The sequence below is a fragment of the Somniosus microcephalus genome, chromosome 1 (genome assembly GCF_052327205.1).
Source record: "Somniosus microcephalus isolate GS21.2 chromosome 1, FLI_Smic_1.0, whole genome shotgun sequence".
NCBI lineage: Eukaryota > Metazoa > Chordata > Chondrichthyes > Squaliformes > Somniosidae > Somniosus > Somniosus microcephalus.
Window position 1 is genome coordinate 258,252,092 of NC_140987.1, and position 18,079 is coordinate 258,270,170.

Consider the following 18,079-nt stretch of genomic DNA (forward strand, 5'->3'; position numbering starts at 1 on the left):
GCTTAAAAAGGGAGAAATACTTACCAACCAATCACTTACCCGCTTTGTGGTGACGTCACACCTTGAATACTTTTTACCTCTCTCCTTCCCTGAGATTGGAGATTGGTGAGGCCTACCTGAGCCTCTGGGGCCTCTTGTAGTCGCTCTGCCGCTCAGCTCCGCCTCCACCCACTGCCGATGCCGCACTGGGGCCTACCTGAGCCTCTGGGGCCTCTTGTAGTCACTCTGCCGCTCAGCTCCGCCTCCACCCGCTGCCGATGCCACACTGGGGCCTACCTGAGCCTCTGGGGCCTCTTGTAGTCGCTCTGCCGCTCAGCTCCGCCTCCACCCGCTGCCGATGCCGCACTGGGGCCTACCTGAGCCTCTGGGGCCCCTTGTAGTCGCTCTGCCGCTCAGCTCCGCCTCCACCCGCTGCCGATGCCGCACTGGGGCCTACCTGAGCCTCTGGGGCCTCTTGTAGTCGCTCTGCCGCTCAGCTCCGCCTCCACCCGCTGCCGATGCCACACTGGTTTGTGTGGTGGCCGGGAATCGATAGAGAAATCGAAGAGATGACCAAGAGCTGTGCAGGATGCCAGAAGGTTCAAAACGCCCCACCACAAGCTCCTCTGCATCCATGGGAGTGGCCCTCATCTCCATGGCAAAGGGTGCACATTGATTTTGCTGGTCCCTTCATGGACTCGATGTTTTTAATTGCGGTGGATGCACATTCAAAGTGGCCAGAGGTAATAAAAATGTCCTCAACCACCACGGAAAAAACTATCACAGTTTTACGAACCATATTCGCCAGGAATGGGCTGCCTGAACAGATTTGCTCTGACAATGGACCACAGTTTGTGTCTGAAGAGTTCCGGAGGTTCTTAAAGAACAATGGTGTTAAGCATTACACATCTGCCCCATATCATCCAGCCACTAATGGATTGGCTGAGAGGTTTGTCCAAACATTCAAGAAGGCTATCAAGGCAATGTGTAATGAAGATATACCCCTACAACACAAGGTGGACAACTTCTTGTTTGCCTACTGGAATGCGACACATGCGGTTACCAACCAAACTCTAGCCATGATGTTCTTCAATCGAAGACTACGATGCCGCTTGGATTTGGTTAAGCCAAACATCCGAAGAGATGTGGAGAACAGGCAGTTTCAGAATATGAATGAAAGGCCGACCAGGAGTTTTAAGATAGGTCAACCAGTTTTGGCCCGGGACTACCGCACTGAGAAATGGCAGCCAGGAACGATTTGTACACGACAAGGACCTCGCATGTATACTGTGGACATTGGGGAGAGCATTGTAAGACGCCATGCTGACCAGATTCTAGAGTCACTGGAAAGCGTCAACTCCACACCATGATCTGATACACCTGGTAATGAAATCGACGTTCCAATTGCAGCTACCGCAGAACCGGTAATATTGGAAGCAGATGAACCAAACAACGACATTGATCCCGACTCAACATTGCCAGAAGAACCTGATACCCCAAAGAGGCGTTATCCAGACAGAATCAGGAAGCCTCCTCAAAGACTGAACTTATAATTGCTTAAACTTAACCAATGTATCTTGCAACAGTAATTGTGATTGTAATTAGTTATCATTTAGTTGTTAAATGAATGTTATGTACTGTTTATCTAAAAGGGGAGGAATTGTTGTGTATGTACCTTTAAGAGAATAACTGGTCTCAGACTGCAGTACCGGCAGTGACCACCCCTGTATAAAAGGCGCTAGTGAGCCTCTGTTGTTTTAGTTTCACTATTGACTTCCACCAGTAAAGACGTGCTTTGTTCAGCTCCTGCTGTCCGTGTCTCAATCATTCACGGACATAATACATGTGGTAGCGAATTCCACATTCTAACCACTCTCTGAGTAAAGAAGTTTCTCCTGAATTCATTTTTGGATTCATTAGTGACTATCTTATATTGATGCCACCTAGTTTTGGACTCCCCAACAAGTGAAAACATCTTCTCTACGTCTACCCTATCAAACCCTTTCATAATTTTAAAGACCTCTATCAGGTCACCTCTCAGCCTTCTCCTTTCTAGAGAAAAGAGCCCCAGCCTGTTCAGTCTTTCCTGACTGTATTGGAGTACAAAGGTTGGGACGTCGAGTTCTGGCTGTCCATCAGAGGGTTCTCACGATAACAACAGAAAATGCTGGAAAAACTCAGCAGGTCAGGCAACATCCGTGGAGAGAAATTTGAGTTGACGTTTCGGGTTGGACCCTTCTTCAAAACTGGAAAGAAAAGAAACTAGATCGGAGGCAGGGCTGCGATCGGACAAAAGAATAAAAGAAACAAAAGAAGTAAAAGAGATTAGAAGCTAGACGAGATAGTAATAGGCTGGGATTGGGTGTAAAGTGTACTGGCAGGGCAAAAGATAGCTGCCAGGTGTGAGAGAGAAACAAAAGGAAAGGGGGGGGGGGGAAAAGGAGTGGAACAATTACAAGAGAAAATGAAATGGGGGCCGAGCTTATGATCTGAAATTGTTGAACTCGATATTGAGTCCGGAAGGCTGCAGACTGCCTAATCGGAAGATGAGGTGCTGTTCCTCGAGTTTACGTTGAGCTTCCGTGGAACAATACAGGAGGCCAAGGACGGTGAGGTCCGAGTGGGAATGGAGCGGTGAATTAAAATGACAGGCGACCGGAAGCTCAGGGTCACCCTTACGGACTGAACGGAGGTGTTCCGCAAAGCGGTCACCCAATCTGCGTTTGGTCTCCCCAATGTAGAGGAGACCGCATCGTGAGCAGCGAATACAGTATACTAGGTTGCGAGAAGTACAAGTAAATCGCTGTTTCACCTGGAAGGGGTGTTTGGGGCCCTGGACAGTGGGAAGGGGGGAGGTATAGGGGCAGGTGTTACATCTCCTCCGCTTGCATGGGAAGGTGCCAGGCGAAGAGGAAGGGCTGTTTGGGGTGATAGAGGAGTGGACTAGGGTGTCTCGGAGGGAGCGGTCCCTGCGGAATGCTGAAAGGGGAGGGGAGGGGAAGATACGTTTGGTGGTGGGATCACTTTGGAGGTAGCGGAAATGCCGGAGGATGATCCGTTGAATGTGGAGGCTGGTGGGGTGAAAGGTGAGGACAAGGGGAACCCTATCGTGGTTCCGGGAGGGAGGGGCAGGGGTGAGGGCAGAAGTGCGGGAGATAGAACTGACACGGTCGCTTCTACCTCCTTCCCAAGATCCACAAACAGGACTGCCCTGGTAGACCCATCGTTTCGGCCTGTTCTTGCCCTACAGAACTTATCTCTTCCTATCTTGACTCTATCTTTTCTCCCCTTGTCCAGTCTCTTCCCACCTACATCCGCGACTCTTCGGACGCCCTCCGCCACTTTAACAGTTTCCAGTTTCCTGGCCCCAACCGCTTCCTTTTCACCATGGACGTACAATCCCTCTACACCTCCATCCCCCACCCAGATGGCCTGAGGGCGCTCCGCTTCTTCCTTGAACAGAGGCCCGACCAGTCCCCATCCACCACGACCCTCCTCCGCCTGGCTGAACTTGTTCTCACATTGAACAACTTCTCCTTTAACTCCACTCATTTCCTCCAAATCAAAGGTGTTGCCATGGGTACCCGCATGGGTCCTAGCTATGCCTGCCTTTTCGTGGGCTATGTGGAACAATCTTTGTTCCAGTCCTACTCGGGTCCCCTCCCTCACCTCTTTTTCCGATACATTGATGACTGTATCGGTGCCGTTTCCTGCTCTCGCCCCGAACTTGACAATTTCATTCACTTTGCCTCCTATTTCCACCCTTCCCTCACCTTCACATGGTCCATCTCCGACTCTTCCCTTCCCTTCCTCGACTTCTCCGTCTCCATCTCTGGGGATAGGTTATCGACCAATATTTACTACAAGCCCACTGACTCCCACAGCTACCTGGACTACACTTCCTCCCACCCCGCTTCCTGTAAGGACTCTATTCCATTCTCCCAGTTTCTCCGCCTCCGCCGTATCTGCTCCGACGACGCCACCTTCCACACCAGTGCTTCAGACATGTCTTCCTTTTTCCGCAACCGAGGATTCCCCTCTACTGTGGTTGACACTGCCCTCGACCGTGTCAGTTCTATCTCCCGCACTTCTGCCCTCACCCCTGCCCCTCCCTCCCGGAACCACGATAGGGTTCCCCTTGTCCTCACCTTTCACCCCACCAGCCTCCACATTCAACGGATCATCCTCCGGCATTTCCGCTACCTCCAAAGTGATCCCACCACCAAACGTATCTTCCCCTCCCCTCCCCTTTCAGCATTCCGCAGGGACCGCTCCCTCCGAGACACCCTAGTCCACTCCTCTATCACCCCAAACAGCCCTTCCTCTTCGCCTGGCACCTTCCCATGCAAGCGGAGGAGATGTAACACCTGCCCCTATACCTCCCCCCTTCCCACTGTCCAGGGCCCCAAACACCCCTTCCAGGTGAAACAGCGATTTACTTGTACTTCTCGCAACCTAGTATACTGTATTCGCTGCTCACGATGCGGTCTCCTCTACATTGGGGAGACCAAACGCAGATTGGGTGACCGCTTTGCGGAACACCTCCGTTCAGTCCGTAAGGGTGACCCTGAGCTTCCGGTCGCCTGTCATTTTAATTCACCGCTCCATTCCCACTCGGACCTCACCGTCCTTGGCCTCCTGTATTGTTCCACGGAAGCTCAACGTAAACTCGAGGAACAGCACCTCATCTTCCGATTAGGCAGTCTGCAGCCTTCCGGACTCAATATCGAGTTCAACAATTTCAGATCATAAGCTCGGCCCCCATTTCATTTTCTCTTGTAATTGTTCCACTCCTTTTCCCCCCCCCCCCTTTCCTTTTGTTTCTCTCTCACACCTGGCAGCTATCTTTTGCCCTGCCAGTACACTTTACACCCAATCCCAGCCTATTACTATCTCGTCTAGCTTCTAATCTCTTTTACTTCTTTTGTTTCTTTTATTCTTTTGTCCGATCGCAGCCCTGCCTCCGATCTAGTTTCTTTTCTTTCCAGTTTTGAAGAAGGGTCCAACCCGAAACGTCAACTCAAATTTCTCTCCACGGATGTTGCCTGACCTGCTGAGTTTTTCCAGCATTTTCTGTTGTTATTTCGGATTTCCAACATCTGCAGTATTTTGCTATCGTAACAGGGTTCTCACTGTTCTGTGAGACGTTTCCCAGTCATACAGCCTTCTAGATAATTTCCCCTCTGCCAGTCTTGTGACACTTTTTGTTTGGGCATGGAGTATAAAGACCATGTGATGTTTTCTGATGAAAAGCAGTGCAACAGATTGCAGAGCACTCAATAGTGGCTCTGTTTTCACTGATAGGCACAGTGGAAAAGTTTTAGCAGCTGCAGCAAAAGGTATTTCTTAATTTTGCTTTTTTTAATGTTTTGTTAATAATTGTACATTAATTATCATTGTCAACCTGCTGAATATGTAGCATGTTTGTGTGTTTTTTTCAAAGTTTTATACTGATCTGCCTCATTTGTTCTTAGCTATGTGGTTGTGCAAGAATTTCCTTTCAATACTTGAGCGATGAATTATTTTCGATTGTGGGAAGAGATTAAAGAAATTAATAGAAGGTAATTGTGTGGCAGGTGCCTCTGTCCAGGTATTTTTAATGATGCAAATACAAAGACTGTCTTTCGCTCATCAAAACCTACAAGAAATGCCTTTCATCAAAATACTTAGACATGCAGACAGTCTTGAAGAACTCGACCTCAGCCACAACTGTCTCGATGAGTATCCTTTATAAATATTTTCTGTCTAATATTTTGATTGCTAACTATACTAACTGCCAAGATTACTAAGGAGGTCACTGCAAAACCTGTGGGTTTGTGAAAATGAATTTTTCTCGCCTGACATATTAATTTGTGTAATATTTCTTGGGTCCTGTCACTTGTGCTTGTTAGGTTTAACGATGCATTTAAGGCGATGCGAGATAAGTACATGAGGGAGAAAATAATAAAAGGATACGCTGATAGGGTTAGATGAAGAGGGGTGGGAGGAGGCTCGTGTGGAGCATAAATGCCGGCACAGACCAGTTGGGCCAAATGGCCTGTTTCTGTGCTGTAAATTCTGTGTCGTTCTATGTAACCGGGAGTCAGCTTGAAGCTGCAGAATGTCAGTACACTGTGGAGTGCTCGAATAATAGAGGTCATTAAAATTATGAAAGGTTTTCATAGAAGTTTACGGCACAGAAGGAGGCCATTCGGCCCATTGTGCCTGTGTCGGCCGAAAAAGAGCTATCCAGTCTAATCCCACTTTCCAGCTCTTGGTCCGTAGTCTTGCAGGTTTCGGCACTTCAAGTGCATGTCCAAATACTTTTTAAATGTGATGAGGGTCTCTGCCTCTACCACCCTTTCAGGTAGTGAGTTCCAGACCCCACCACCCTCTGGGTGAAAAAATTCTCCTTAACTCCCCTCTAATCCTTCAACTAATTACTTTAAATCTATGCACCCTGGTTATTGATCTCTCTGCTAAGGGAAATAGGTCCCTCCTATCCACTCTAACTAGGCCCCTCATAATTTTATACACCTCAATTAAATCTCCCCTCAGCCTCCTCTGTTACAAAGAAAACAACCCCAGCCTATCCAGTCTTTCCTCATAGCTAAAATTCTCCAGCCCAGGCAACATCCTCGTAAATCTCCTCTGTACCCTCTCTAGTGCAATCACATCTTTTCTGTAATGTGGTGACCAGAACTGTACGCAATACAGTAACTGTGGTCTAACTAGTGTTTTATACAGTTTAAGCATAACCTCCCTGTTCTTATATTCTATGCCTCGACTAATAAAGGAAAGCACCCGGTATGCCTTCTTAACCACCTTATCTACCTGTCCTGCTACCTTCAGGGATCTGTGGACATGTACTCCAAGTTCCCTCTGTTCCTCTACACTTCTCAGTATCCTACCATTTATTGTGTATTTCCTTGCCTTGTTAGCCCTCCCCAAATGCATTACCTCACACTTCTCCAGATTGAATTCCATTTGCCACTTTTCTAACCATCTGACCAGTCCATTGACATCTTCCTGCAGTCTACAGCTTTCTTCTTCACTATCAACCACACGGCCAATTCCTGTATCATCTGCTTTGATAGAGTAGACACAGAGAGAGTGTTTCCACTTGTGGGGAAGTGCAAAATTAGAAGCCATCAATATAAGATAGTCAGCAAGAAATCAAATAGGGAATTCAGAAGAAACTTCTTTACCCAAAGAATGTGGAACTTGCTATTACAGGAAGAAGTTAAGGCAAATACTATAGATGCATTTAAAGGGAAGCTAGATAAGCATATGAGGGAGAAGGGAATAGAGGGTTATGCTGATAGAGTTGGATGAGGAAGGATGGGAGAAGGCTCTAGTGGAGCATAAATGCCGGCATGGACTGGTTGGGCCAAATGGCCTGTTTCTGTGCTGTATATTCTATGTAATCCTATGTAATATTTAGTAGTGCATACTGATTTCAGTCATGATATCGGCAAATAGTGCCAAATGTAAAGTTTGTTTTCCAGAAGGACAGACAAGAATTTTATGGTAGAGATGATTTGCACATCTCCTAGCAGTCAACTATGAAGCAGCATTAGGGACATAGGAACAGGAGTGGGCCATTCACCTCAAGCCTGTTCTACATTGACAGAAGCCTGGGAGTGGGCACCTCACATTCTCTCAGTTGGGGATTGCTGTGTGTCCCTGAGAAGGGGAGGAAAGGGGGAAGGAGAAAGAATGTAAAGAAAGGACAAAATCAACATTACAAAATTGGTGGGGGGAAAAGGAGTTAATTAAACATACACACTAAAACACATAAATCTCCAGTCACTCATACTTGGGGCTATATCCCCCTCTGAATAAAGTTTAATGATAAATTAAATTTGAGTAAATGCATTTCCCTCCTGTCAGCCCCGGTTACCACTGCTTCCCGAGGTTGCCATGGGGAAGGTGACAGTGGGCCCCGAGGAGTGGCAGTAATGACCCTGGGTTTCACCAGGTGAGGGGAGAGGACTTTGTAGCAGCCTCCTTTTTCCTCCATTCCAGCCTCCACTTGCCTTCTTGTATAGACCCTCAGTCTATGCCAAAGATGCCGACCTTTTAATCTTCGAGCTGCTTCTTAATTTCTTAGAGGGCTTGACAGGGTAGATGCTGAGAGGCTGTTTCCCCTGGCTGGAGAGTCTAGAACTAGAGGGCATAGTCTCAGGATAAGGAGTTGGCCATTTAGGACTGAGATGAGGAGAAATTTCTTCACTCAGTGGGTTGTGAATCTTCAGAATTCTCTACCCCAGAGGGCTGTGGATGCTCAGTCATTGAGTATATTCAAGACAGGGATCTATACACTCTAAGGGAATCAATGGATATGGGGACAGGTCGGGAAAGTGTAGTTGAGGTCGAAGATCAGCTGTGATCTTATTGAATGGCATAGCAGGCTCGAGGGGCCATGTGGCCTACTCCTGCTCCTATTTCTTATGTTCTTATTATGTTCTTATGTTCTGCTCCTTTAACTGCCCCAACTGCCCCTTGCGCTTAGGCAATGGTGGTCTCACTAGGATTTGGCCACCCTGGCAATAATGGGCTCCGTTGTGGCATTGGAAATTCCACCAGGAGCCTGCCATGCAGACAGGGTAAATTCTTGACACAGGAAACTGGGACAATGCACGTGAAGATTTAAGATCGGAAACGTGAGTTAGAGACAGGGTGGTATTGGAGAGAATAAATGGTTCAAGGGCGGATCTTTTGAGGAGAGCCATGATGATGGTGGTTTTGAAAGACAGTGGATAGTAAATGAGGAAAGAAAGCTATTAATGCCAGCTAGCATAGGGACCAGGAAGGAATGTTGACTGGTCAGGAGTTGAGTGGGGAGGGCATTAAGGGAGCAAGAGTGGGATTCATGGAAGAGATGAACCTGGAAAAGAAATTGGAGAATGGGGGAAGAAACTGTAGAGTGACGAGGAATCAGGGCTAGATTAGGGGGATGTCAGGAGCAGTACACTGACTGGTACGCACGTATCACTTCTAGGACCTGGGTTGAAATCCAATGCAAAGTTATGGGATGAAAGTCTCGTCACTCTGTCAGGATCCGATGTGAAATGATTTTGGCAGTCGGGTTGCCAACTCTGGTTAGAAATATTCCTGGAGGTTTCATCACATGACCTCCTTCCTCCATCGGCCCCACCCCCACCCCAACACAATCCCGCCATTGGTTGCCCAACATGTCCATCCTCGCGACACCCCGCCTTCCCATGGCCAATTGGAAAGCAAACAGACTCTTCACTACTTGATTGAATGATTCTTGGCTGTCAATCAAACAGCCTTTTTTCCAATGTCCAATATTTTTATAACTAGTAGACAAAAGTGTTCAAAGAATTTTTTTTTTTAAAACACCATTTTTTAAATGCCCCTATGATTTTTCTCCTGGGTTGCCCGGAGCAGTGTCCTCGAAATTGGTCTTTCATTTTTAATTCCTGGAGACTCCAGGCCAATCCTGGAGAGTTGGCAACCCTATTTGACAGTATTACCCAGTTTCGAGTGGGTGTAGGGCAGGCCCACAGCGTAAAACTCTCCCTACTTGCTACACTGCAGTTGGCTGTGTTGTTCTTGACCTGGGAGTGTTTGATGCTGACACTGGCCTAGAATCAGAAAGCCATCCATTCCCCAACACCAACCTTCCTTGCCTTGATGAACACAAAAGAAAAGGGTAAACATCTTACCGTATATCAATGGTATTTCATTTTTACGTATATCATGCAAGTCATTGTTGTGAAATTACTATATAGAATAGAATCATAGAATCTTACAGCACAGAAGGAGGCCATTCGTCCCATCGTGCCTGTGCCAGCTCTTCGAAGGAGATATCCAATTATTCCCATTCTCCCTGCATTTTCTCCATAGTCCTGCAATTTTTTTCCTTTTGAAGTATTTATCCAATTCGCTTTTGAAAGTTATTATTGAATCTGCTTCCACCGTCCTTTCAGGCAGTGCATTCCAGATCACAACAACTCGCTGCGCAAAGAAATTTCTTCTCATCTCCCCCCTGGTTCTTTTCCCAATTACCTTAATTCCGTGTCTTCTGGTTACCGACCCTCTTGCCAGTAGAAACATTTTCTCCCTATCTACCCTGTCAAAACCCTTCATAATTTTGAACACCTCTATTAAATCTCCCCTTAACCGTCTCTGCTCTAAGGAGAACAATCCCAGCTTCTCTAGTCTCTCCACGTAACTGAAGTCCGTCATCCCTAGTGCCATTCTAGTAAATCTCCTTTGTACCCTCTCCAAGGCCTTGACAGCCTTCCTAAAGTGTGGTGAACAGAATTGGACACAATGCTCCAGCTGAGGCCTAACCAGTGATTTATAATGGTTTAGTGTAACTTCCTTGCTTTTGTTGTAATATGAATACCAAATTCATCCAAATTACATGCAATTTCTACAGCAATTTTAGGTTACCTCTTGTCATAGCCTTTGTCGAATAGCCTAGTGTTTAGCATTTATATATAAATTCCAATAATTGGAAAGGGATGGTGATTTTATAATGATGAATGTTCCACTTGTCTTGAAGTAGCAAATGAGGAGTATCACCTCATGCTTTAATTAGCTCTCAGTTCCCTTGTGTCAGCTTAAAACCTGCCAGAACATCGCTGATACCATGATTAGTTTAGGAAGGCAGAATTTCATCATGCATATGAATGCGTATTGCCATGGTCAATCAGTCAACTCATTTTATTCAGCCTAACCACTGATGACATTTGCGTTCCTCAGCTATGACATTGTAGAAACCTTTCACAGCTTGGAGAGCTGAAAAAATTAACAACGTTGATTTTGGATGGCAACAGTTTCACGTCTCACGTTAAGTTTGCTTATATGCCGAGTCTCATCACCTTGTGGATAAATAAAAGCAAAATTACTAACCTGGCTATCTTTGTTGCAGAGATAGCTAAAAACTTTCCACAAATCAGGTGAGGTATCAATATATTTAAAGAATATTTTTGTTTATGATGTCCTGGCTGTGACGACCTGAATTTTAGTTGCATTTCAGATTGCGGAGGTTCCGCTGATCAATTGGAAGGATTGATCTGATCTGCAGTATGTTCAAGAACAACAACAAAAAGCTGTTGAGGCTGGGGGTCAATTGGAAATTTCAAAACTGAGATTGATAGATTTTTGTTAGGCAAGGGTATTAAGGGTTATGGAACCAAGGCAGTTAGATGGAGTTGAGACACAGATCAGCCATGGTCTCATTGAATGGTGGAACAGGCTCAAGGGGCTGAATGGCCTCCTCCTGTTCCTATGTTCCTATAACCATGAAAGGCCTGAATGGTAATCGCACTTTAACAAGGTGCGAAAAGCTGAGGCGAAGGAATATTTTGCTTGAGCTGCCCGAAATAGTTGACGTGCTTAATACGTTTTAAATGGCACCTTTGTCATTGATGCCTATGGTGATGGGAAATGGTCAGCACCATTTGCCCAATATAGGCTGCTGCCCATGATAAGCGGGGATGGTGTAAATGGTGAGGACTGTAATTTGAATTGATGGCAGCTAAAGTAGGATAAGACCACGCAGACCTGAAAAAGTGATGCAAATGGTCAGATTCAATTCTCATTTTATTTCATAGAATCATAGAATCATACAGCACAGAAGGAGATCATTTGGCCCATCATGTCTGTGCCAGATCTTTGAAAGAGCTGTCCAATTGGTCCCACTCCCAATAGCCCAGCAATTTTCTCCCATTCAGGTATTTAATTCCTTTTTGAAGGTTACTATTGAATCTGCTTCCACCTTTCAGGCAGTGCATTCCAGATCATAACAACTCACTGCGTAAAAAAAAATCTCCTCAGTGGTTCTTTTGCCAATTACCTTAAATCTGTGTCCTCTGGTTACCCACCCTCTTGCCACTGGAAACAGCTTCTCCTTATTTGCTCCATCAAAACCCTTTGTGATTTTGAACAGCTCTATCAAATCTCCCCTTAACTGTCTCTGCTCTAAGGAGAACAACCCCAGTTTCTCTAGTCTCTCCACATGACTGAAGTCCCTCATCCCTGGTGCTATTCTGTGGTTGTGACAGGAATATATGTTACAATTGAATCAGATAATTTGCATCTCTGTTTCTGGCCTGCGGATACAGCTGAAGAACTCTGCAGCAACTGTTGATCATGGTCTTCCCAACTTTCCAAGTTCTGACTGTGGTGAAAAAACTGAAACAAACCACTAGGTGTTGCCACTCTCTAGATTTTGAGGGGAATCCTTCAACTGGTCATAAATAAAATAGAAAGGTTTCCTCTGATTGCTGGGACCGGAATAGAAGGATACGTTGATAGGGTGAGATGAAGTAGGGTGAGAGGAGGCCCGTGTGGAGCATAAACACTGGCATAGACCTGTTGGGCCGAATGGCCTGTTTCTGTGCTGTAAAGGGGGTCGCGACCCCCCCGCTTGATTCCCCGCCCCATCCGACTTTTGGACCGCCATTTCTCTGCGACCCGAATCAATCCCGCCCGCCGCTGGCGGGACTGGCCGTCGGGACCCTAATCACCAATTATTGGCATGTTTATTTCCATTTTAAGGGGCCCTTGCGATTTTCAGGGGTTCCCCACGCTAAACACGCCTGCGGGGAACCCTGCTGATGAAACCTGGCGTGAAGCTTGCCGGCTTGCTTGCTCTCAGCTGCAGGTCATTCGGGAAAGCTGCGATTTAATCGGAGAGCATTTATATGTTGAAGGACCTTGTTGTTGCAGGCTTGGGGCTACTTCTTCAAGGCTTAGGCACAGCTGTGGAAGATTGGAGCCTCACACACTTCTCCAATGTGATCTCCTGGGAAGCTCCTCTCGCCACCCTCACTCAGCGCTTCCTCAGCGGAGGCATCTACCAGAAGCATGGGATGCCTTTTTTCCTTCCCTTCTTGCCATTAGAAGATCTCCAGCAGCAGAGGCGGCAGCAGCAGAACCAGGAACAGCAGGATGAGCACCAGGCTGCTGCTCACTCACCTGAAGCTGCACAGGCCAGAAGGGGCCAGTGCTTGGAAGTGGCTTGAGAGCACCTTGCTGCGCTTTAGGGGGCCATGGGGACCTGCACTGGCAGTCCTACTCAGAAGGACTTCCATGAAGGTCTGGTTTCTCTGTTCAATAGATGGCCAACGCTCTTCAAGAGATGTCATTCTCTTATGAGCACTTGCCATGTTTTCCGTACCCTGGCGAGTTATCTCCTCCATGGAGGTTGCCAACCTTTCCATGGTGATGCATTCATGCACCAATGACTCCACAAAGGCTCTGCTCATGGTCGCTGTGGACTCCTCCATTCGCTCCACACTCGCAGCGACCCTGGAGACAAAACCTGCCAGAGACTCCTGCATCTGTGCATGGAGATCCATCACCTCTTCTCTTGCGGATGGACCCAGAGGCAGAGGGTCGACATGCAGCGCAGCTGAGCTGAGCTGGCAGAGTCCTGCGCCCTCCGACGAGGACTCTCCACTGCTGTCCCTGTCTCCAGAATCTGCTGAGGCTCACTTGTGAGCTGTGAAACACCAGGTGACAACACTACTCTATGTCCCGAAGGTCCCCCCGAGGTGTGAGTGTCTGCTGACGCTGCGGCCTCAGATGTTGGAGCTTCCTCTGAGGAGTCTGGCTGCACAGCCTTTTCCTCCTCCACAGTGGGGACGGGGGCTCTGGATGGTCCTGTGGGGGAGTAGAGGAAGGAGTTAGAGATGTGATGTCAAGGTTACATGCACATTCGAGTTGACATCTGCTGACACCTGCATCCATGCAGCCTTGGTCTCAGTGGGAGGCCTCTTCCTGCCTGACCTAGGGAAGAGGACCTCCCTGTGGGCCCTAACCCCATCCAATAATGCCTGCAGTGAAGCTTTGTCGAATTTGGAGGCAGCTCGGGGTCTGGCTGTGGCCACAGCTGCTGCAGGCTCCTCTGCCATCCTGTATGGTTCGTTTGGAAGCCAACAGAGGAAGCAATGCTTGCTGTGCACCTTGAAAGCACCACGAATGATGACATCATACTGTGGGGCTTTCTGACTAGAAATGGATGTGGTAAACCACTGTCATACCTGTCTGTGTCTGTATGTGTATTCCACTAGGTACAGGTCTGGACATGCCTCGGCTGACTCCTCCCACTATTCCAGGTATATAAGTGACTACCTCCCAGTCCCTTAGTATTCTGGACGGGTCGACCACTCGAGACAAGACCTTCATTCTTTAGTTAATAAAAGCCTGATTGTTACTCGCTCAACTTCAGTCTTTTGAGTAATTGATGGCGCATCAATGGACAATTAGCAAGGCTGTCCACACGCTGGAAATTAATTGGCCATTTGAGGGAAAATTGCGTGCAGCTGGCTGACCCATTTTTTTTCGGGTCAGAACCCCACATTCGGGGAATCCGACCATTTCCCACACAATCCACAAAATCGGGCCCATAATATATTATTCTGTTGCTAAGGAAGAGAATATTTAACTTGCGCCATTCCTTTAAGGTCACAAGGCCTATTTACTGCAAATAAGGACATTTTAAGGTCAATCAGAGGTTAATCATTTACTTTCTTTCTTTGTTTTTTCTTTAAAAAGCATGGTTTATTGGCATTCGATACTTTTATTCTCCCTCGTATTGCGAGGTGCGTGAGTGCTCAGTGTGTCTTTTCCTGCTGCTCTGTGAATGTGTTCTACCTACATGATTCCCCAGTGGGAGGAGAAAGTATGGTGAGCTAACTGCTGGATGTCAGCCCGTGGCTCTTAGGGTGGCGGTGGTCCGGTCTCATCTTCTGTTGGGCCATGAGATGGCCCTACATCTATTGCTGCGGTTGTTGCCTGGTCCTTCACGCTATCTAGAACATGGCAAGCTGTCAGGTCAGGTGGCGAATGTGTTGGGCAGGTGCGACCTCACCCTTCGAGACAGCTCCTTCATCTGTGTCAATTTCTGCTATTCCTCAGTTGCTGTTACGTGCCCTTAGCATGTCCAGTGACTTGTCAGAGCGGGATTGCATAATGGCTCTCTCAATCCAATCCCTCATCATGTTGAAACCAGACAAGAGATGCTGCTGTACTTTGTAGCCCAAGAAGGTCATTTTAACCTAATTTGCCAGGTGGGAAACCCATGGGATCGGGTGGAACACCGGTTTTACACCCTCCCCCCACCCCCCCTCCCCCAATATTACTCTACATTGACTTCAATGGAAAGGCTTCTTTGACAGCATCTCTGAATCCCGTGACCTCTACCACCTAGAAGGACAAGGGCAGCAGGCGCATGGGAACATCATCACCTCCAAGTTCCCCTCGAAGTCACACACCATCATGACTTGGAAGTATATCACCGTGTCTTCATTGTCGCTGAGTCAAAATCCTGGAACTCCCTCCCTAACAGCACTGTGGGAGTACCTTCACCACATGGGACTGTAGTGGTTCAAGAAGGCGGCTCACCACCACCTTCTCAAGGGCAATTAGGGATGGGCAATAAATGCTGGCCTTGCCAGCAAACTACGAATTAATTTAAAAAATTGGGCAGGGTGTAAAACCAGTGCTGCATCCAATCCTGTAACTTTCCTGATGGGCGGGTTAGGTTAAAATTGCGGGTTAGATTAAAATTGCCCCCTCCCCCCCAAAGTGTCTGTAGTCCCCGTTAGAGCATTCATTAGATAAAATGCACCTGGGCTTAAGAATGCACTAGATGCCCCAGGGGTACCCTCCCCTTCATGGTGGCCTGCAGTTCATTAGGCAGTAACGCATCACTTCACGGGCGACATCATCTGAAGACATGGGTTCACGTTCCGCATGTATGCTGATGTCACCCAGCTCTACCTCTCCACCAACTCTCTTGACCCCTCCACTGCCACTGTGTTGTCAGACTGCTTGTCCAATGTCCAGTCTTGGGTGAGCCGCGATTCCCTCCAGTTAAAGATTGGTCAGACCAAAGCCATCGCCTTTGGCCCCCACCACAAACTCCATACTCTCCCCACCGATTCTATGCCCCCTCTCTGGCCACTGTCTCTGGATCAACCACACTGTTTGCAACCTCGGCATCTTATCTGATCCAAAGCTGAGTTTCCATCGCATATCCTTTCCACCCGTCACCCTCCATAAACCAGCTGTCTGGTATCCCCCACTCCCTTTTCCCCACCAGTGATGGCTGTGCCTTCAGCTGTCTGGTATCCCCCACTCCCTTTTCCCCACCAGTGACGGCTGTGCCTTCAGCTGTCTGGCATCCCCCACTCCCTTTTCCCCACCAGTGACGGCTCTGCCTTCAGCTGTCTAGGCCCCAAGCTTTGGAATTAATTCCCTAAATCCCTCTGCCTCGCCGCCTCCCTCTCCTCTTTTAAGAGTTAACATGCAAGCAATTAGGAATGCAAATGGTATGTTCGCCTTTATTGCAAGGGGGCTGGAGCATAAGAGTAAGGAATTCTTGGTGCAATAATAGGGAATTGGTGAGACCATACATTGAGTACTGTGTACATTTTTACTCTCCTTGCCTAAAGAAAGATATACTTGCCTTAGAGGGGGCGCAATGGAGGTTCACTAGACTGATTCCTGGGATGAGAGGGTTGAGTAGAATGGGCCTATATTATCTGGCGTTTAGAAGAATGAGAGGTGATCTAATTGAAACGTATAAAATTCTTAGAGGGTTTCACAGGGTAGATGCTGAGAGGCTTTTCCCCCTGACTGGAGAGTCTAGAACTAGGGATCATAGACCCAGGATAAAGCGTCGGCCATTTAGTACTGGGATGAAGAGCAATTTCTTCACTCAGAGGGTTGTGAATCTTTGGAGTTCTCTACCCAGATGGTTGTGGATGCTTAGTCATCTATCTATATATATAAAGCGGTCGATCAGTCTGTCATTCCGTCTGTCTGTCTGTCTGTATTGAATAAACTTGAAAGTTATAGAGCATACCTACACGTGTATTACATCGAAAGAAAGCTTACGATTCCAGAACCGTCATAAGCATATTTACGTTTCGGCCAGACAAAAATTGCGCCCGCGGTATCCAAAAAACGTTCAACATTCCGCTCATTATCCGCTCATTAGCATCGAGTGACGTCGAGGTCGACCAATCGTACGGTCGAGTGACCCGACGGTCGACCAATCGCTGCGTGGCGGGGGCGGGTTCCTGGCGCTTGCGGGCGAGCCCTCCTAGAGTCGAGTGACGGGACGATTGACCAATCCTACGCTTTGGTGACCTGACGGTCGACCAATCGGTGCGTGTGTGGGCGGGCCTTATCGTTCTGAACCGAGGTGAGTCACCGCCATCTTGATTCCAAACTTTTCATTTCTTTTTCCCGCTTTCTGCGTGTTTCTTTTCAAATCTACATGTCCAGCAAAAAAAAAGTTGCTTTTAAAACACAAATTGTTTTAAAAAAAGTTAATTAATTTGTAAATCTTTTCTGTAACATCTAGAATTTTCCTACCTTTAACCGTTTTTCCAGGCCTGTAAGCCTGGGCCTCTGTTGCCCAACCACGCCCGAGCTAGGCACCTCCCTGAACAAGCGGCTCGCGATCTCCGCCATCTTTGTGAAGGCTGGAGGGGGCGGGCCTGAGCCGAGCATCGCCACCGCTGCCATGTTAGTAAAGGTAGGTGGGGCAGGAGTCAGCGCACGCGACTTGAGTCCGGCCGGGCCTCACGCAGTAGGTTGCGCGGCGGCGTCTCTCTCTCTGCTCTTGAAGCCGGCTCGGGCGGGGGGCGGGGCTCGGGAGATCGGGCCTCCGGAGATCGGGGGGGGTGGTGGCGAGCCTCGGGAGATCGGGGGGAGATCGGCGCTCGGGAGATCGGGCCTCAGGAGGTCGGCGCTCGGGAGATCGGGCCTCGGGAGATCGGCGCTCGGGAGATCGGGCCTCGGGAGATCGGGGGGGCGGGGCGCGGGACTCCGGAGATTGGGCCTCGTGAGATCGGGCCTCGGGAGGGCGGGGCTCGGGACATCGGGGGCGGGGCTCGGAGACTCCCCCCTCCCCCTCCCCTCCCCCCTCCCCCTCCCCCTTCCCCCCCCTTCCCCCCCGCTTCCCCCCTCCCTTCCCCCCCGCTTCCCCCTCCCCTCCCCCCACTCCCCCTCCCCCTCCCCCTCCTCCCCCCTCCCCCTCTCCCTCCCCCCTCCCCTCCCCCTCCCCACCCCCTCCCCCCTCCTCCCCTCCCCTCCCTTCCCCTCTTTCCCCCCTCTTCCCCCC

At 48.5% G+C, this 18,079-nt stretch overlaps 1 protein-coding gene across 1 annotated transcript in view; it reads left to right on the forward strand.

The window, feature by feature from the left end:
• The first annotated feature begins 5,552 nt into the window (after positions 1-5,552).
• The window catches only part of LOC147124754 (leucine-rich melanocyte differentiation-associated protein), a 32,875-nt gene continuing 20,348 nt past the window's right edge, over positions 5,553-18,079 (forward strand). The window contains exons 1-2 of the mRNA XM_086003307.1: positions 5,553-5,700; positions 10,713-10,895. Of these exons, the coding sequence (XP_085859433.1) occupies positions 5,579-5,700; positions 10,713-10,895 (305 nt within the window). The 5' untranslated portion in view covers positions 5,553-5,578. The remainder of the gene's footprint in view (positions 5,701-10,712; positions 10,896-18,079) is intronic.